This window comes from Tigriopus californicus, chromosome 8 (genome assembly GCF_007210705.1).
Source record: "Tigriopus californicus strain San Diego chromosome 8, Tcal_SD_v2.1, whole genome shotgun sequence".
Taxonomy (NCBI): Eukaryota; Metazoa; Arthropoda; class Copepoda; order Harpacticoida; family Harpacticidae; genus Tigriopus; species Tigriopus californicus.
The window spans coordinates 1,199,841-1,221,768 of NC_081447.1; the positions used below are offsets into that span (position 1 = coordinate 1,199,841).

The 21,928-nt window shown below is 44.5% G+C and overlaps 1 protein-coding gene across 2 annotated transcripts; it reads right to left on the minus strand.

Annotated features, from left to right (window-relative positions):
• Positions 1-10,545: 10,545 nt before the first annotated feature.
• Positions 10,546-18,589, minus strand: LOC131884821 (ecdysone receptor-like). Of its 2 annotated transcripts, none has more exons than XM_059232706.1 (2): positions 18,462-18,589; positions 10,546-12,555 (listed from the first exon to the last, which is right to left on the minus strand). In XM_059232706.1, the coding sequence occupies exon 2, from the start codon at positions 12,403-12,405 to the stop codon at positions 10,756-10,758; it is 1,650 nt and encodes a 549-aa protein (XP_059088689.1). In that variant the 5' UTR covers positions 12,406-12,555; positions 18,462-18,589; the 3' UTR covers positions 10,546-10,755. The 2 variants fall into 2 exon arrangements, with proteins under 2 accessions (XP_059088689.1, XP_059088688.1); XM_059232705.1 differs by lacking the exon at positions 18,462-18,589 and adding an exon at positions 16,201-16,880.
• Positions 18,590-21,928: the final 3,339 nt, after the last annotated feature.

Sequence of the window (21,928 nt, forward strand, 5' to 3'; positions counted from 1 at the left end):
GCGGCGACCAAGTAGCAGCCAATTATAGGCAGATCGCGGAGATTTTGGCGAGGATATTCATTAGAGTCCAAACCGCTCAAAGGGTTTTTTTCTGTTGGTTTTGCCGGGTGCCATCCCTAGCAAAGGGGCTGCTGACCTTGAGAACTTTCCTTGGAATTGCGCTTTCGTTGGATCAGCCAATCAGTGGGTCAGACCATTTGGTCAAAACCCTTTCTCAATGCTTACCGAAGGTGGAATTTCATTACCGATTGGGACCATCTTGTTGAAATGAAAGAAAATATAACGAAAAATGCCCCAACTACATCGAATGTGAGCTCTTTTTTCTCACTCTATATTGTTAGCATACGTTACAATGGTTCCTAAATATAGACATGATATGGTCAGATTTACTTCTACCATCGCTCATTCAAAATTAGATGCCTGCCCGTGTCATGAGCTGAATGGTAATCCTCTTAGAATTTCAGGTGAATGTTGTTGACCATTGTAATCGCCATTTGCTATATTTAGAACTGGCCATGTTTTCCGTTGAGGATCTGGTGTTCATTGTCCTGAAGCGACCCTGAGCACATATTGGCAAGTCAACAACTCCTGTTGGTGTACAATGTGCGTCATGCCTACTTCACAGTCCAAAAACATGCATTTGATTTCACAAACCTGTTGTAAAACAGTTGTGGTGTTGATTGAGGGCTATGTATTGCTTCTCTATTACGTGTTCACATTGGAGTGCATCATCGGTCCGTCTATGGTAAGCTTCTTTGGATATTGGATACTCTCAACATGACAAGGGACACCCCCGATGGTCAAAGGAGTACGCACCGATGTCCATTTCAGTCCATGTGCTCGTTCACTTGGAGGGTTGAACTAAGAAGTGAATGGCGAATGACGCCGTTTTCCGTCCCAAAATACGACTAGATCTATGAAGTATTGGGTTAGAAAAGGAAAGTAATTACCCGGAATGACCGGGTCAATGTCATTCATCTCAAAGGGATTCGTGGCCATCGGAAATTGGCTTCCATGGCCTGGATTTTTCATGGCTACAGTCCAAATCTAGCATTCCACATTTCGACTGAAATGAGACAGAGAGGATGCTTTGAGAAGATAAATCGTTGTCCATAAAAAGAGCCATGAAGGAAAGAAGGGCCTTTTATGTAATAATAGCATATGTGTACCACAGCTTCCACTTCGATTACGAAGACGTCGTTGTAGCCGGTGGTAATGCATCGTCCAATCTGAAATCCATTAGTTGGCTCTTCTTTCTTGTTGCCTTTTTCTGGCCCGACTTCTACTGGGCAAAGGACAACTCTCCACTTGGACGAGAAACGATCCACAAATGAGTGGGTGCCGCTGGACGGGAAAAACCCCTTCCACAAGCTCTGCGGTCCCCAAGATAGTAGATCAGAACCATGATGTGGCGTTTCAAGACGAAATAACCCTTTTGGAAAAATGCTGCCAAATCATGGCAACAGACAGCCAGCTCACCATCATTCGATTGGACCTGAATGAAAGTACGTCACGCCGTTCGTCCAAAGAGCACATCACATCTAGTCAGCCAGCATTCATTACCACTTGTTGGTCAGAATTGGAATTTCAAATATCTTGGATGATTTACTTGGGTGGATGGGCGAGCAGAACTGGCGATGGACATAATTCGGCCTAGAAATGGCTTGGACGGGTGGATGGCGAGGATGGCAACGACGACGATGGTGACGACCATTGATGATTGGAGAGGAAGTACTCCATCAACGGTTTTTAGGAGGAAGCCAGAAATTACATTTTGCGGGTTTTTGGGCGCAGCATTCGGCGATTATAGCCGCGTTGAGTGTGCGACTGAAACCAATGCCACTAGGTGCGAGAGGGGAAATACAAGTAGTGTATTCGAGTGTTTGTAATATACGCAAGTAATGCGAAGTCTTACCGCCAAGTACCTTCGTATCCTCCTTTGCCATGTGTAGGTAGTAATTGTTGAAATGCAGGGAGAGCACCTACATTTTCGTACGTACACATTGCACCGAAGGAAGACCAATTCCTCCGGCGGCTCTGAAAGCCATAAACAGGCGGCATCCCAAATTTGAGTCGAGACCCTCCTGAGAGTTGAGTGGTGTGGTGTGGTGTGAGAGGTGTTAGAACGTCTCTTCCCCCCTCCGACAAACGACCATACAAATGTGATATGTTTGGACAAGTAAATCAAGGATAGTTGATGGAAGATTTAGGCGAATATGGTGTGTCTATTGCCAACCATATTTTCGTATAACTGTTTACAGACTGATTGTTATTACTTTTTTGATACCAACTCATGAAAGTTGGATCGGAAATGTTGTGACCTGTCTAACCAGAATATTGCATTACTGCCAGGGTGAGTAGTCTGAGTTGTTCACTGTGTCATATTTCAAGAGGTTAATTGGCCATGAGAGGTACAAATTGACTTGCTTCCAAGCCAGTCTTGTTGGCCAATGTATTATTTGACTTAGCAGTTGAGATTTCCTATCAAAGGCAGATCCTGATCCTATCGGCATGTTCGCCGGAAAAAGGGGTTTTGGGTCCCCGAACTAACATTTTATTCCAGTCAGGTCTGCCAGATACGGAGGCAAGGGTCCCCTATCCGTACCATCTTGGTAGCCAATTCACCTACATTTTCAAGGATAGGCGCCCAAGTTTCGTCCTCGGTTTCCATATCCACGTGTACGTACGTGTATGAGGATATGACTACCCCATCCATGTTCCATCGAGTCACTGTAAATCATAAACAAGGGAACACCACGGGTTTAGTCTCAATCCGAGTGTAGGTCTAACGGTTTCTATTTATTATTCTATTTCATTTTCTACGACTAAGAACCGGATTACGCTTGTAGATTTGAACTAACAGTTCCAGGATCCCGCCAGGACAGGAAACAAATGATCAAGAGACAAGGATGATGATCCATATCGGGTTTTCGCGGGAAACACCAAGCACGATCCGTCTCGACACACAATACAGAGTAGTACAAGAGATCGTTCATGTGGATTGTGGATTGTGGATGGTAGTAGAGTGGTTCCTAGGGAGAATTCCGGCGCTTCTCAAGCTGTCTTATTGCGCCTTAACATTTACGGATGTTGGAAAACCAACTCATTTTGTCGCTATTCATGGAAAGTCGCTCAGATCTCGCTTTGTTTGTTTGCTTGGACTGGAGATTGAGCGATCAATTGGATTGGTTTTTTTCTCCTTATATCAACTTGCTTGTTTCAACATTGCGAGGCTTCGAACCGAGTAATAGGGATGAAGAACCTCCCAGCAGCCAGCAAATGAAATCTAAAAAAATGGTACACTCAGCCAAAGGCAACGGCCAGAACCAAAACGTCCGTGTACGTGTATCATCTGGCTGAATGGTCGAATGGACTGTAGTTGGTTGCTGCTCTGGTAGGATGTCAAGTGAAGTGATGGTAGAACATTGGTAGTAGGCGATAGAAGAAGTACAAGTACGTCCATGTGAGCTTGAGACCACGAGGTAAGAATACGACGAGTGGCAGATGTGGTCGCCGATCCTCATGTTCGATCTCTTCGGTCCGTGCACGGGTCTGGGATGTCGCACATACCTGCCTACCTGGTCCCTCTACGTATGGCAGTAGTGCATACCTACGATCTACGAATGAGGGGAACCTATATCGTATATAGGTAGTACGTATATGTAACCGTTCGCCCTCGTTCAGGCGTGAGAGTGCAAATGGTGAAGCTGTTCTTATCTGTCGCAGGAATTTCAAGGCCTTTTCTCAAAGTCGTCCCAAGCTATGCCAATGAAGAAAGGGCATCCAACTAGCTGCGATTGGGAGTGAAGCTGGAGCAAAGCATTGGCTTAAAATAGCACTGATGACGACGACGCTACCAACTCGGGGTATCACATACGTACAAGAGATCGCCGACAGGTTGTTGGACGGAGTTGGACGGAGATGAGCTCCATCCAGATCGGTAGTGGTGGAGGAGGCCTCCTCCTCTTCCATGTCTGTCGTTGGTCGCATTCTCAATAGGTTGCTGTTCGCTCTAAGAAAATTGTCTACATTGAACTTTCATCAATGCGGTAGAAACAGACCTGACGTTCACTCCAAATCAAGTGTAGAGCTGTGTCACAGACAAATATCATACACAACCACTGAATATTGTCCATGCTCAATTGTTCATACTTGCCATGCGCTTACATTAATGCAACACATTGATAGCTAATTGCCGCCCAGGCTCACGAGCTCCTAGTCAAACACAGTTGTGGTCGAATGGTTGATGAGTTTGGGGACCGGGTCCATTCGGTCGCTTGAATTAAATATGAAGAAGACATACATTTGTACACGTATGTGCACGGTTCTCCCATGAAATGCAGTCATTGATCGGCTCGATTTTTGAGAGTGGAGAGTGGTGACAAGTGGGTGTGAAACAGAGACAATTGTGCCCAAAATAAACCGTCTCTGTAAATCTTTTCAGCCAGAAGGAGAATCACCTGATTGCCCACATTCTACGGAGATATTTGTGACGACCCCGGGCCGCCATGCTCTGTGAGTAACAAGCAATCTGGTTTTTCTCCAACTATAAATAGGTTTTTTTCCAGCAGGGAGACCTTTAGCGAATTTGACACCCTACTCTGTCATTTTCTGTCGAGCTTGGCGGACTTGAATAACCCTCTCTCTTTCTTTCGCTCTCTCGGACTCATTTGGCTTTCATGCAGTTGAAAAGTGCTGAGCCTCATGCCCCGACTCCAGCTCCACTGCCACTTCTACAGCCTCATTCCCATTCCAAAGAGGTCCCGTGGAGAACCCACAAAAAGCAAGACCAAGGGTGACGAATACGCCACGCCTTGAGAACAAAAACATTGATCGAGGATTTCGTTCGAAACTCAGGCAACTCTGGACTGTCTGAAACGCCCCTCAGATGTTAGTCCCCAAGTTTGACGACCTTTGAACATTAGGGAGCCGTTTGGGCCACCCTGGGTTTGTTATTCAACCTTGCTCATGCTCACCGTGCTCACCCCTTTACACCCCTCTATTGTATGTCTAAGCTGTCGAGCCAACTGCCCAGCTGCCGTGATGGCGGGAAAAGGGAACAGCCCAGGCAGACTTAGAGTACTATATAGAGGTAAAAGTCAGAGTCAAACCAATAGCATAAGTTTTCAACCGGACCTAAGAGTGAAAAAAAATATGTAAGTCCAACTGAAGAAAGCGAAAAATTGATCGGTCAGATCGCTTCTTAAAGTTAAGCCCACTAAAGATATGAGGACGAGGGAGAAAAAGATCTTACTGAAGTTAGAACCAACCAAAAAGGGTAGGGAGGGTGAAGGGAGGATCGAGGAATGGGGACGGGGAGTAAGACGGAGTAAGACGGAGTAAACCGGAGTAAGAAAGAGTAAGTAGCAGGGAGGCAGGGAGGTAGGTAGGAAGGGAGAAGGTTACGGTGGCGTATGATGATCGCGTACGTACATAATAGTACATACAATCAGCAAAATACCTCGACAGTCTTTCTCCTCCACCTCCAGTCATCATCATCATCATCATCATCATCATCATCATCATCATCATCATCATGGACTAGTACAGAAGTTGTACTCGTACACTCACTTGCACTCCTCAACCCAGACCTGGTGCCAGCCAACATTTCTTCAATGTTATGTAGTGGCACGAACAAACAATGTTCAATTGGAAGTAAATACTCGAGGCTCTCGTTGCTTCCATCCAATAGCCATTCATTAGACCAGCCATAATTAGATTCTGTAGAGGAAACAGAGATGAAGTTGGGAGAATTTGCACTCAGAACCTTCATTTGAACCCGACGACGATGACGGGAAAAACACCATCAGCGCGTTTGTGGTGGTCAGCCAAAGCCAGGGCCAGGGTTGATTATTATTTTTTCGTTGGGTAGATACAGATGCCAAGGAAGGCAAAGGCAATCAACTTGAACCAGCTATCCCCTCATTCCATCCCCTAGGCAACAATGAGAGCAACTCAAACTAGTTTCCAGGCTCTCGCTTCCATCCAGGGTAAAGGGTCAAGCCAACAATCATAACAAAACCCTTGCCTCGAACCAAACCTCTTCTTCACCCAGGGTCTGGCCATGCGGCCATACGGCCATCGGCCATCGGCCATTCAGTACCAGCCTGCAGAGCAAAATGAGATGGAAAAGATGATCCCATCTGATTTTAAAAGAAAAAAAAAGGTTGAGGCTCAAGTCCCTCTTTGAAGGAGAGCTATTCTCGGTCCGAGTTGGCTTGAATTTGGAGGCCTAAAATCTGGATACCAAGACGAGATCGAGAGGTCGTGGTCAGTGGCCAGTCAAGACCTGTTTTTCGAAGCATGGGATAGAGCTCGACGCGATCTCGCTTCCCTCATCATCAGTTATGGTCAATTCCAAAACACTTGACCAAACACTCGCCATACTTGAAGAGCTCAACCAGAGGATACTCCTCATCATTGACGGACGAAAACAACGCATCTCGGTCTTTGACGTTTATGTCAGAGAGTTGGGTAGGGCTTTACAAGACCTTGAGGGGAGTAGTTTGGTACTCATTATGCGCACATCTTTAAGAATTAAACTACTGGACATGCAATGATGTTTGCTTACACGTGTGACTCAAATCATCTCTTAGATGTTTCATTTAGTTCCAAGGGAATCGTTCACCAACTTGGGCCAATCCGTTGATAAATGGGACATGCGTTCTCTTTTGTAGATGATATACACCGAGGGCTCATCTTTGAATTACATTTGAAAGGAATGTCTTGGACAGATTTGAGATGATATGGAAAGGAACCTGCAAGATCACTCATAAGAGACGGAATCAATATCTTCAAAAAGGGCTAAATTTCTAAGGGTATAAAATGGCGTTTTACGTTATTTGAATGGGATGATGTGTTACAGGTAGTCCTCCTTTTTTTCATTTTTTTTGTGAAAATGTCATTTGAAAAATTGTTTTAATATATATTTTTTCCACTAGCAGGATTATCATATTTGTCTACTTTGTAGAAAGTAAACTGAAATACGTTGGAAAGTGTTTCTGTTTCTTGGCAACCTTGGGTTGAAATTTGGGACAAAATATGGGTTTAGCAAGACCATGTATATTTGTAGTAATGGTGTGGCATTGTTTTAAGCGGCTCACTTTTATGTGTTTTTAATCAATAGCGTAGGTTAGAAGAACTTGATTTAGTAAACCCAGGTTCAAGCATGCCATGATTAAAAAATCATGGCATGAAACATTTGAAGTTAAAGTCCCGTATGGTGAGTTCCGAGAAATGAATGAATCCAAGTTTCCCTGTTCTAGAAAAGCAGCCACTTCCAGCCTAGTAAAATTTGAAATGAGACAAACTCATTTCCGTTTGATCATGGATTCAAATCTTTATGGTCTTCCGTAGCTGAGAGTTAACTTCTAAATGTTCAAAGTGATCTTTTATCTTCATCCAAATCACTCCGCCACGGATACAATCTTTTTTTTAGTCGAAAAATTTGGGCTTTGTCTCAAATTCAGTAGATTTAGCGCTTCTCACCGCAGGCGCATTCTCTCCGTCTCGTTGAAAGTAATATTGTATATTTCTTTGAACTTGAGCTCCAATAGAATGAGGGCGGGTTTATTCACATAAAAAGCCGTCTCTATTTTCAAGTTCAGGCTTTTGAGGAAAGAATTTCGGGGCGTTCGACCCCTTCCTCATTATTCTTTTTTCAGTTGCTTTCAAATCGCAACAATTCCAAGTTAGTCAGCAGACAAGTTGGAACGAGGAACGAATAGTCTAGTGAACTGTACTCTACCTAAATGCTAGTGCACACTTGGCTTCTAATTGTACGAAATGACCGCTCTCTCTGTGCACTGTGTGCTCCGGCCAGGTTTCTAGTGCATAGTTAACTCAGCCTTTTTTTTAACCTTCACGAGCTCATCCGAATCGCAGTTCAAATTGTAGAGCTTACTCCGAAAATCGCCTTGTCCCAAGTTGCATTGGAACATGAAACTGAGAGAAAGGATCAAAGTCGGAGGATAAGAGTGGAAGGAGTCCTTCAGATGGATGAGCCAAGTACTGCTTGAATGCCTTGTGAACCCATTGTGTCCTCAAGTTCGTTGCCAACCATGAAAGGCGGCGATTCCTTACACAATACTGTCTATCCACTGACAAACATAAATCCAAGGAAAATCTAAAAGCTTTTGTTTGCTTCTTGAAAGAGCCCCAAAGCGAAAAGAAGAGGAAGGAGAAGGAGAAGAAAAAACAATGACCTCAATTTTTTTCGCCTCTACATTTACCTGGTCGGGTCTGGCTGACTTAAAAAACACACTCGAGGCGTCTTCGGTGGGAGCGGCGTCTGCCTTCGTCTTCCTCGCGACAGCCTTCGATTGAGAAAGGACGAGGCTCTCTATTGCAAGCTGGCCTTCTTTTTTTAGGTCGCGCAGCCCCTCATTCCCTCGAATGAGGAAAAAATGTAGACATCGAAACGAGACCAATCAGACTACTGCAATGTCGCTTCATGAAGTATTTCTAATCGGGTACAGTACATCCATCCGGTCTCTCGAGAGCCTTGACTGGCCTCCTCAGTTATGCTATGTTCATCCACCCAAGCGCATTAACACACATCCACACACATCCACACACACACATACACACACACACACACATAGCACATGGGGGGAGAGAGAGAGAGAAGAGAGAGAGAGCTACTTGGTATGTACACGTAACAATGCAATAATTCGTAATCGTCCTCGATTGGAAAGGCGCGGGCGACCGACCTTTTAGGAGAAACTCTGCCATTCTTGGGAGATTGATTGGGCTCCTGGGTACACATTCGAGGTCATTAATCAAGTCTATTGAATAGGCATGAATGCATTATGCTCTTTTGGAAGGAAACAACCAATTAATTAGTTAGTTGGTTGGTCGGTTAGTCTAGAGACTGAAAGTCTGATTGGTAGCTAGTTAAGAGAGAGGCACAGGATTGACAAACGATGGTATTTTTGAAGAAGCTTGTTGTTCGCTTTTATTTCATCATGATAATGCTTTTTTAAAATATTTTGTTTCCACTAATTGTATAGTACCACAACGGTTTGTAGCAATTGTAGTTGATGTTGTGTTGCTCATGTAATAGGTAATAATTATAATAATAGACGTAGTCGTAGTAATAGTAGCAGTAGAAGTATACATCATTGCATATGTGAAATATAAACTTTCCTTTTAAATGTTTGTCAACTTGAGAACGATTCTTTGAATGTATTTTTTGTATGCAGTTTTCAATTGAGAGAGAGAGAGAGAGAGTTGACAAACCAAACTGCTTTTCAAGGGGGTTGTTGCTAAAGGCCAAAAGAGGCCAAGAAAGTGGCGAAAGGTGGCATTGAAAGAAGTTAAAAGGCCGAATTGTTTGCGACAAATGAGCATTTGTCCCGTTCCTGCTTCATCAATCAGATTTCTCAAATTGCCAATCCTCCTTTCAATCAATTTTTCTGTCCGACAATTACAAACACAATACAGAAAGGGGAAGAGAGAGGGCGGTCAGAGATTTTGCATATTGCAGTAATAAAATATAGATTTCAATAGATGTTGCTGTTGCTGTTGTTGGTGTTGTTTGGCAGGTACTAGTTAACAGGTAAATTCAACAACAGTCCTAACCTGTTGCTTAGAGCAGGAGTGATCGAGACATAGCAGAAGATTAGGTAGTAAGAGGGAGGGGGGCTGGTTGTCAGTTGATTAGAATATTGAAGATCAAACCACTTGTTTTGGTCAATCAAATAAAAAGGAGGTTCAGAATCGATGACTGAACGGGTGTTTTTTTTTCTGGTGAAGGCTCATCCAATATTTTCATAGCCACTATTCGTCATAAAGCAACATTTTGGGAGGAAAGGAAAAGCGCCTCAATAGGTTCAAAAACCTATCCAGGACGGAAACAAGTTCGTCTGTTGTTAGCAAACGTGAAATCAAATTAAACACTTGCAACGAGGCATAAAGAGAAGTTACTGAGGGGAAAAAAAAGAGGTTCGTTCAATTTAGAAGGTCAGTGCCAAACGTAAGCTGCGGAACGATGGTGCAATTGGTGTTTTTTGAGGGGTTATTTCAGGTGTCGTATTCCAAAGAAAGGCACTTCTATATGTTCCCCTTGATTTGGTTTTGTTTTTTTCAATCTTACAATGAACACTACAAGCACAACACAGTGGACAGCCATACAGCTTAGTGACCTGCTGAATGTTTCCAAAAAGGCCTGTGCCAATGAGCTCCTTGTTGACCAGTGATTTTCTTTGTTTGACAGAGAGGTAGATTGAAAGACAAGGCGACCAGACACAATGAAGTGAGCTGGTCCCCTCGCTACAGAGACATTTTTCTGTCAGTAGCAACAGAATGTAGAATGAGAGTGAAATTTAAGCATAGCACAAAAATCAGGATGCCAGAAGTCTTTGCTTCTGGAGGCAGTCAAGAGTAAGAGAAGAGAACATATTGATCCGGGTGTTGAAGAACAAATGGATACACTTGGTGCTCCAATTTTGGTCGCAATCCTCTTTTCAAGGTAAAGTGTTGATTGTTTCTTGCAAATGGAAGAAGATGAACCTCAAGGGGTTCGATAGAGCGAGAGCGAGAAACGGAGAAGAGTCCCTGTTAACTACATTCAGAATTCGTGGCTGACACAAATTTGCCCATAATTGGCGATGAAGAGACAAACACACAAATAGATTGCACATTAAAGGAGGAGATCGGAANGGTTGGTGATGGCTGAATGAAACACTCTGCGCGGGAGAAGACGGCCCGAAACGTTGCACGAGGACAGAACACATCACAGGACACCAATCATGTTTATTTGATGTCCCAGATCTCTGCCAAGAAGGTGGGCAGTTGCCGGTTGATCATCCTCAGGTTGAAGCACGTCTTAGCATTGCTGTTGCCAAGCGATCTGAGCTCGGTGAGGACGGACAGGAGCTTGGCAAACGTAACCATGGGCTCCTTCTTCTGCTTAGCCATTACATATGATTGCAAGGCCTCGACGTAAATCTCTTGGATCTTTTCCACCCGGTTCGGCTCTTTGACATTGTGTCTCTCACTGAATATGACAATGGCAGTTATGAGAGCGTACTCGGCATTATCCACCTTCATCTTGCACATGCTTCGACAAAAGCGGAAGAGGGTATCATTGCTCAGACCGGCCTTCACGTAGTTGTCCTTAGAGAAGGGGTAGTTGTTCGCATAGATAATACTGTCTCGTTGAGGGTCGTATCGTCGGGCACCCCTCAACATCATCACCTCACTAGAACAACCTTTCAACAAATTGACTTGATCCTCCCGGCAAAGTGTCTGGAACCCGGGGAGATGCTTACTGAACTCGACAATGAGCTGAACTGTTAGAATTGTCATTTCTGTGATGTGTTGAAACAACCGGTCTGACTCACTCTCAATGCCCTTAGTATCATTGGCATACTGAAGGGGCACATGGTATACACGATTGAGGTCGTCCTCACTAGGATTCTCATACTCATCTTGGTAGTACACAATGCGGTTGATGAGCTCTTCCTCCTCAGGCTTAAGGTGTCTTTGGGAAAGGGTGGAACGAGTGCCGAGTGTCAGGCCCAGGCCCAACCCGGCAAAATTCGGCGTATGAGAACCGTTTAAGCCCACACCACTTCCAATGCCTCCCACCCCATTGCCATTGCCATTGTTAATGGCGGTGGTTGAACTAGCATCTCCTTTCTGGGCGGCCTTTTGAGCGCGCTTAATGGCCCTTTTCTTCTGACATTGACTCTCCGGGACAACACACTCCGCCCTCATGCCCACCGTGTAACACTTCTTGAAGCGACAGGCTTGACACTTCCGCCTCATGTACATGTCGATTTCACAGCCATCTCCATACTTGCAGGAATATGTTGAATTCTTTGTGATGGAGCGTCGAAAGAAGCCTTTGCAGCCTTCACAGGCCAAGGCGTTGTAATGGTAGCCGGAGGCTCGGTCTCCACACACGGTGCAGAACTCTTCCTGAGGTCGGGGTACCTGTCCCTTCTTCTTCCTTTCGTTCTCCTGCATCCGAGGATAGTCTTGAGATGAAGGGGACTCACTCTTGACGAGGAATGAGGAGTGCTGACTGCTTGGACTGCCTACAGAGGACAGGTTGCCTTGAGAAAACCCGAGGCCGTTGGAAGGAGGACTATAGGAAGAGGGAGGTTCAGATTTAATCTCAGTGGTGAGAGGGCTGGAGGCCTGGAACTGTGAAGAGGGTGAGGACGTGTCCACATAGATGGGTTGGTTTGGCAGGGAAGGCGACAGCACACTCGAGGGGGGCGAGGGCTGAAGACCGAAAAAGTGCGGCGAGACAGGCGACATGGACTGCCCAGAGGGCGAGTTGACCATCATGTTAGGGATGGCCCCGTTGAAGGGTGGCCCCCCTGTCATGGTGGTATAGGCCTTCACCTGACTCCTCGCTTGCAGGAGCGTCACTTGTGGAGCACTACCAGACATAGTAATCGCATCGATTGTTCAAGGAGCCATTCGTCACCTCATCGTCAGGTGAGTACTGTGGTGTTGGCCAACATGTATTGGGAATTGTTGGGTGTTGCGGCCGTTCTCCTTGCGGTGTCAAGCTCAGCCTCGAAATTGAGACTCAATGATCTGTAACAAAAGAGAGAAGAGCAAATAAAGTAATGCCCATCTAACACATTTTGAGCAGTGAAGACCTTTCTGATGGGCCGATCAGATGATCGATGCCGAGGGGTTTTGATCGTACTCTCCGAAATAACGCATTTTGTGGCTAGATCGAAGTCATCATTCTTCAACAATGAGATGGATACGCTCCCTTTTTGACCCAAGCAAAGACAAATCAGCCGTTTTTAACCACTCATCTTACGTGGATGCAGTTTTACTCGGATGCATACATATACTTCAGATCGTAAGTTCGGGCTGTTTCTTTTATTCAGCTCTTGTTTCGTTTTTTCGCCCTAAGCGTGAGATTGCCAATCAAGCAAGACAACCAAACTACAAACATACAATGAGAATCTTCAACGTCATCATCATCGTCATCTCCTCGTGAATCGAATGAGAGTCACAGAAAGCGCGAGAGAGAGAATTGTCCTATTCTAAACGCCCTCCGGTATCAGGTTTGTCATGTTCTTTGCACATATTTTCATGGCACATTCTCAATTCCAACTTTTTGGCCAAAAACTTTGAACATAAACGCGTAGGTCTGAACTTGAAACACTTCGAACCCGAGAAATATTCCGAGACATCATAGGCGAGATAAAAAAAAACCACCCGCCTTGCCATAACGACCGTTGAAGCCAATAAATTTGCTTTGAAACCCCCGAAGAGCACTGAGTGACTGGCAAAAGGCAGAAAGCGAAACACACAGAGGATGGCGAGCAAATGGGACGGAGGGGGAGGGAAGGAGGGATGGGCTTGTATTCTCAAGCTGAAAACTCTCATACATAAAGACTTGATTTCATTCTATACCAACGAAAATGGAGATTATTTTTGGTCATATTATTTCCATTCCACCCCTTGAGACATACGTTGATGATAAGATCTCGTTTCTGTCCAACTGGCAATAAATAAAAATAAGTCGAGCGGTTGAATTCGCCGCAATGGTTTGAATCATTCTGGCTGGGAGTTCTCAAATCTGCTGGAAAAAAATGGGGAGTATATTTTTGCCAACAATGCGTTATACCACTGGGGCAACGGAAGCATTCGAATGGTATGCTATTTTGTCCCAAACTTTCACACCGACTAACGTCAATTACATGCAAAGCAACAATATGACATGAAAGTCGAGTCCATGGCAATCATAAAAACCACATCTGCCACATCGACGTAACCAAAGAGACCCCGGAGAAAAATGAGAGGCAAAGTGTTCCTAGCTGGGATTGACTCTTTCCCATTCGTGATTCAAGGTTGTAAAGAGACTCTCTTCCCCTACAAACAAGAGCTCGCAGTGGTATGTGAGCCTGCAGACCTATCTACGATTCTTGATGTGGTTCTGGTGTTTGGGAAAAGGCTGGGACGTGGTGTGCCAAAAGCCAGCTTCTGACTTTACATTCTTTTATGACTCCACAGAGTTTGTTGAAAGTCGATCAAGCCTGGGTCTCCCGAAAAAATGAAGCCAGTCTTTGAGAATCCGAATTTGCTACATCAATTACGCGACGAACAAAATTCGGCTCTGCACAGGATGATGGCGGTTCAAAAATCATGGCCTTAGGCCATAATGACTCTCTGAGGTTAGGTCTGGCAATGTTTGATCATGGAAATAGGATTTTGGGGGGTAAATGGAGATCCCTATCATCATTTGGGGCAACATCGACAGTTGGTGGCCAATTTATGCTTGCCAGCACAATCAATGAAAAGACTTACTTAATGATTTTTTTTGTCAGTCATTCACTGAACGCCTGCTGGGAGATCAAGGAAAATGACATGATTTATCCATTAATTTGATAAAGTTCCATCTCTATGAGGTCCCCAAAGAGTCCTTTGAGCTTCTTTATTTCATGGATTTGACATTTTTGCCCACACCCGATTGATTTTGGTTACGACAGGACACATTCCTGAACCAAATCTGTCACTTTTATCATCCGTGGACCCTCTGCTCTACACCTACACTACCAGCACTCAAATTGGGCGAGGGATACCATCAACCAGCTCTGGATTCCAGAATATCTATTCACCATGGCCGCTGAGCAATGGTGGAAAAATTGGGATCGATTTGGAATGAAATTGAAAGGTGGCCACGACATCTTTCTTTCGAATTCACTTTCAAACTAATACACACCAGGCTTGCCGCACTATGTATATTTTCATGACTTGAACAGCATGAGGAGTTAGTGAAGTGTCTTTGACCTTCTACAGCTTCCAATCACGTGTGCTAAAGCCGGTTATTTGGTTGGTTGAGAGTCAATGCCACGAGGAACAAAGTGCATTGGCATTTCATTTCATGCTACTTCCTCTTAACAGACCAAGGTAGCTCATTGCCGGGCAAGAAGCTGACGAAGGCCTGCCTCGATCTATCTGAGATACAAAATGTTCTGGAGGAGATCACAAGCACACACATCATCCCGCTGTCCTGCGCTTCTTATTCTATGAACCGAAGTACGCTGGATGGAGGAAACTGCGCTGCGCTACGCTGGCTGGCTACAGAGCATTGTCCTTAAAACCGTACCTCAACAAATCTGTGAAAGAGTAAACTCAGCACTTCTTGGTGTGCCTTGGAGTTGATTGACCTACTCGGGACAGCTAGGAGGCCTTGAATACTTCCACAAGTTGCTTTTGCAAAGGGATTTCTAGGAAGCATTTGGGATGAGATCAGACAAAACAGGATCCAAGCAATAAAATGTCTGCCCAGGGATTGTCGGCTCGTTTTGATGATCGAGTATGAATCAGGCCGATTGAACATGAGCTTAAAGGGGTCATTGAGAATTGACCCTAACTGGACAGGAAAATCAAGTTTTTTTCCCTATTTTTTTAACCTTGAACCCTTTCTCAAAGGACAAAGAAAAGATAAATGTGTTTCGTAGATGTTTTTTTATTGTATGGACTAACACACCCTGAAACGATGTTCAAAAATATGAGAAATATTTCTTTTAAGTCCCTCGCCGCCTGTTATTCATTTGAGGAAATGGATTTGATGGAACCGTGTGCGAGTGCAATCTGAACGACAGAGAAAGGAGATTTTTTGACTGATATCTGTCTGTGATATTGATGTTTTCCTGCCATAGTACAGAAAAATGGTGTCACTGACATTTTCAGTTGTGTCCATTACGAGCTAGAATTTTGTTCACAATCTAGGAAACAAGGACAAGGGCACTCACTCTCCTCCGCAACTTCATACGTAATTGCAATAGGCCCTCATCAGTCTCTCAACTTTTAATGCGATCTATTCCACCAGGAAATTTTCTTTTTGGAGAATGATCTCCAGAATACTAATTGTTCAAGTGTCACACGGACCCCTGATGATTGGGGGTCAGTTCGGAAATCTCGCGTAGGATCAGTGATTTTTGAATTGAGGGCAATGAGTGAGAGTAAATTTGACTCTGAAGAGAGGTGTCTATGAATAGAAAGTACGTCAGTAATAGCCCAATTCCAAGAGTGTCAATAGTCTCCAGGTATTTGTCTCCGCCACCCTTCAACGGCAATCGGGAGATGATAAGCTGTCTTCCTGAACCTCTTTCAGTTCAACCAAGACCTTTTAATGCTTTTAATGGGCTCAAATAACATTGTGGCTGGTGAAAGACGGCGGAAAGAGACCATCTTTGAGGGGGAAAGGGACTTTACCTTAAAAGTCACTACGAGGAGGAGGCATCAGCATGATTTCCTGTACCCAGGAAGTGAGGCAGGATATTTTATCGCTTGGTCTTGTCACGGAATCATCCAAAAACAGGAGAAGTAACAGCTTCAATTGGAGAAGAAATTGGGAGGATTGCACAAAAACACTGATGACTGACCCCTTCGGCAAGCAATCGAAATTGGACTCTGACGAACGAAATGAGGGCAATATCCCGATAAGCCAGAGAATGCTACCACGACAATCTTGGTCTTGATTTCGTCGCTATACATTAATTGACCGCACCAATCACTTCACAGCACTACGTTGTACAACGATAGTAGTAGTGGAAGAGGTAAACTCTATCACACCCGCCGTCCAAGAATGTTTTGAAGTGCACGGACTAGTTTGTACAAAGACAGACTCTACAAGACTGAATCGGCTACGCTGGCTACCTCCGTGGCTTCTCATTGACTGCAACTTCCAGCCAGAATCACCATTCTCTAAATCGTCCCTCCCGCCTCGGTTCCCAGTCACTCTACCGCCTTGAGTGGCCGCAGTTACGGCCACTCTTTCAATCCTATCGCGGACACAGGATCGACAAATCCAAACCCGGGAGTGCTGGGACATTCCTTCTTTCTACCCTAGTCTGCGGATCTGAGCCATTGCCTCGGCCCTTGCTTGGCCTCAGTTTGTCAGGCTGTGACGGCACCCAAACGGATTGCTCTAAAATGTGCTACTGCTTCTAGAGGGCTTCGGCTTCGGCATCGGCCTCGCCTCCGTCTTGTCCATGTTGCGGGCAAGGACTGGGGATGGCTGAGCTGGATGAGGGTCCACTGAGGCGCACTCAGGAGGAGAGGAGGAACACTCTGCCTGGGAAGTGAGAAAAAGCGAGAGAGAGAGAGAGCGCGAGAGAATATATAGCACGTAATAGTGGGACTGCAGTCTGAACTTGAACTAAGGTCTCCATCCTCACGGTCGGTCGGCAATTTTGCCGGCAGCCATTTGGCGCAAGTCGGGATCTCGATCTCGATCTCTCTCTCCCTCTTTCTTCCCCTCTTCGATGTTTCCTTCATGGGGGGAAGGGGGGGGGAGGGGAACCCAGCGCACACGGCAGCTTGCAACTCAATGGAATACACTGCCAGCGAGGTGCGGCGGGATAGCGGTGATGAGATCTAAAGCCGGCACCCCTCTCACAACATCAGAGTGGTAACAGCGGGCACACATGATGCCAAGGAGGACTACTGGATCAGGGACCAAAGCTAGCTGGATGGATAGACGGATGGATGGACGGACGGACGGACGGATGGATGGAGGGCAGCTGTCCTGTTTTCGCCATTCAAGCTGTTGTCCCGAACAGGATGGGGGAACAAGGGGACGGCGATCGCCAGGGGTAGTCGCGCTTCCCCCGACTTTGAAGATATAACAGCTGGGAATTACTTTACTACATACACACGTTCCCTAGTACACACTGGCACACATTCGATGTGCATGCACTCGAACTTGGGCCATCCTGAGAAGACCCTCCCGGGGTAACTTAGGACGGAGTTGGAAGGAGACCGAGACAGGCGAGAAGAATAAGAAGGAATAAAAGAAGAGGGAAAGAAGACGAAAAAGACGACGAACACAAGTAGCTTTACTCGTCGAGTGTGTATGTACGTACGTACGTACGTACGTATGTAGTAGTCATGTATGGAACTTTTGTAGCAGACCATCAAGAAACGAGGGAAGCGCAGCTTCATCAGCGAGCTATATGCTGTCACGGACGACTTGAATGGACGATTCACTAGACTGAGTGCCAAGTGATGCTGCCATGAAATGTTAGTACTCCATCCAGGCGAATAAATGGGCCCAAATAGCTTTGCCGTCCTCCAAGGGGAGCAGGCTCTTGGAATTAAAGGCCAAACCTGGGTTCCACAGAGTGGTTTGGCACACTCTTGCATCATGATTGCACTCATGGGTGGAATGACGCTCAGTCAAGGGATTTGAACCTCAAGCAACGACTTCATCATCATGTATCAAGGACCCAATAATATGCTTTGTCCCCGTCAAAGGCTGTTTTTGCTCTCACCGATTCATTCCAAGTCCTCTTACAGCCTTTAGGAACAACCCAAGAGTGCGAGAAACCGAGAAGCCCCCACCCAACCAGGCAAATGACCTACATTGAACTTGACAGAGAGCACTGAGGGACCCTACACGTTTCCTTCAGATTGTCACAGAAACATTCCAATCCAACAGCTCTCAGCATTCTCAATCCCGACCTGAGTCTTACCTGAACAGTTCCAAGGGGTTATAAGGCTTTTTAAAGGCCCGAATTCACGGATTGGATCCAAAAACACAGGACACTTCGTCAGTCTTTCCGTCACACGCCATATTTCTTAGTGCACTGCCTGACCGCCTGTCTGCCTGCTTGATCGACTGTCCTCCTTCGCCTTCGGTGGAACATCCGCCCAGCCCCAGGCTGCTTGCTTCTTACCCGCCGCCGCCTCCTTCCTTCTTCTTGGCCCAAGCAACTTTCATTTAAAGCAGACAAAATCCGGGCTGGAAAAAATTGGGCTGAATGGGCTGCAGGGCTTGAAGCGCCCTCTGACGGAATGTTTCGGTACAGTGAACTGCTCTGGATAATGGCATGATATCATGCAAACCCGAAGAGAAAAGGCCCTCCACTGGCTAGAGGCGACTTGGGTGGACGAAGTGGATCTGATAGTATTTGGAATATGACAGAACCTTAAGTCATTTTGCCCGTCGAGGTATGCGGCCTTTGTTGGAGCACATGCGCAGCCTGATTCCTGATTCCAGTTATTGCTGTACCACGACAATCAGAAGAATTAGGTCAGAGATAAGCCGAGAGCCATCAACAAACTTGACCTTGAATTCTCTTTTGAGAGAGAGGCCTAACTTTTGAAAGCAGACATGTGCTTCTCGTGCCTCATGCCTTATGCCGACAATACTGGCTTCGCTCCTTTCGAGTTTTTTCCCCGTTTTTCTTTGCCCTCCGCTCATTTGTTGGGTGATTTTCAAAGAGGCCATAGCAACCCGCGGAGTTAATGTGGAACTATTAATTTTCCCCAGATTGTCTGGAGTTAGTCGCCTCATATGTTTGCACAATGAGAGCATTTTTGTTGCGGAAAGTCCGATTGGCCATCATGATTATTATGTTGGCAGAGAGCAACGGCCTCGTGCACCTGATTGTCTACTTAAAATCGTCCCCATGCACTGCCCAACGAAAATGTGCTCTTTCCTCTAAATTGCATGCATTCATCAGCAACTGAAAAGAGGGAAGTTTTTTAGATTCTCACATGCAGTCATAGGAAAAAAGCACCAAAAAATCCGCCACCAAGGAGTTGTGAGACCGGCAGCATCACCATTCAGCAACTGTTGTGGATGCTGTTGTGCTGTTGTTGGCCCATCATCATCATCGTCATCACCAACACCAACACCACTGCGAATCCAGGAATGGCTGAAGATTGAGAACAAGGCGACAACGATGCAACAGCATCGCCAACATTTTCAAGGCCAACATTGAACTGGCGGAATGTTCGTACTACGACAGTTGTTCAAATTGTCGACTGGTGGATGGAGGTGTTGTTATAAAGTATCAGGACCATCCCGCTACTCAGCTGGGGATAAAAGATGAATTGCCCCACTTGCGACATTTTTTCGCAGAGGTCATAAATAGTCGTCGAGGCATTAAGTATACAATGCCGCGGTCCTGAAGCTGCCATGTCACTTGGAAAAATAACTCCCAATCCATCGAGATTCCAGGCCCAAGCAAAAGCGAACTGGCTTCGCCAATTGTCTTTGGAGTCAAACATTAGTGCATGCGAGACCTCTCACAGACATCTACGAAGTTCAACAGCCTGCTTGGATGGATGGAGCTTCTACATACGTACATATGTACGTGTACAACAGTGTTTGTAGTCCGTAGATCATTGACAGACAGCCACGACGGCAGCCAACCTGTACGTAATATTCTAGGATTCCGCAATGGCAAAACGACAACTGTGGTGATGGTAATTGGCCTTTTCAGAGAATTTCAAGATTCACATGAAATGTTAGATCATGACGGCTGATGCACTTTTCAGCGCCTAGGGTAACTGCTGATTTGCGCTTTGATTCAAGTGAGCGAGCCTCTTCCCAATTGATCCGCAACATGTGCATGAAAATTGTATTTATTAAGGCTGGCAAATATAAAATTAAGCGATGTTTGAGTAGTATATAAATGGGGATTCTGACACAATTAACCTTGTTAATGGATGGGGCCTGGTGAAATATTATTGTTTTTTCAATTTTCTCACATTTTAACTAAAGTAACATGATTCAATAATGTGTAATAAAAAAAAGTATTTTACCTTTTTAGTTTGATATTTTACCTTTTTTTTAAAATTCATTCTAATAAGCACTTGAGCATTCCGCTTGTGGTGGTCTCGTTCAATGAGACTGTGAGTCATTAGGATGAAGTCTCGTTGAACGAGACAATGGAAAGTCAATGAGACTTTCTTGCTATGTAGGTATAGCTTCCTCTTACCCTGCACATAATATTGAAGGTGTATTCAATCGATAATGTCCCCATGCCAATGTAGTGTAAAAATCTTCATACTTCTGGGTTCTTCCTACCCAAACTCGCTTATCATAAGTGTTAGACAATCAGTTTTTTTCTTGTTCTATCAACCGCATTTTGAGCTTGTTTGATTGAAGTTTAGTTTCAGTTAAAACTTTAACTATGTTGTTAAACACACTGTGTTCATAATCTGTATAATTGAGATTTTGGTTTTGATTTACCTTAGTGATCCCTTTTGCTCTTTTTTCTTCTTTCCCATCTAAAAATTCAAATGCATATTCTTTGCTTCTAATGCCCGCAAAATGAGTGATAATTTTAGATAGAAATTCATTTTTCACATAACCAGTTTTTTTTGCTTATTGAAGAATACAATGGCTGACTCTGGTCATAGTTGGAGAAATTAAAAGAGTCAGCCATTTTAAGCAATTCCTTGTCAAAATCTTCACAAAAGATTTGGAAGATAAAGCTATCAGTGTCAGTCATTAGCAGACGTATTTTGTCACCATACTTGGCTCTTAAAACATCATAACAGAATTTATACATGTGTAGTTTAGATAACTCTAAAATCTGAAAACCTACATATATTGGTCGGTTAAAGCAAACTGTATGTTCAATTTTTTCTATTCCTACAAAGCAGTTTTCATCTTTATCACAGTCATGACATGGGCTATCAAGTTCTTGACACTTTTCACATCGTGAGTATATAATTTCATTTCGTATCCTGTAATATTTCCTTTGAAGCCAATGATATCTAGTTTGACTGTTAACAAGTTCAAAGTCACTAAATATTGTAACATCCATAAGGTTTGTTCATTAATTTGAAGAAATCCTTCTCATATTCATTTTTAGCTTGAGCTCTTAGTTTTGTGTTCAATTCTATGTATGGTTTTAACCATGCCTCTTGCCGATACCTCAAAACCTTGTGTATTTTTTCTAAAATAACGCCTTTTAATAAGTAGCAATTAAGGTTATCTGCTGAATCAATATAGTTTTTTCTAACTCCAAGATGAGGAGCTAGCTTTTCATGTTTACTTCCTGGTGGAGTAAAACACTTCAGGAGCCAGAGGGAAGTCATTATGGTCATCATGCAGTTTTTCGGAATACTTCAAATCAACTTCATAAATAAAATAAAATCTTTTTGTTTTTGTTTGTTTGTACAGTTTTGGTTCTAACCATTT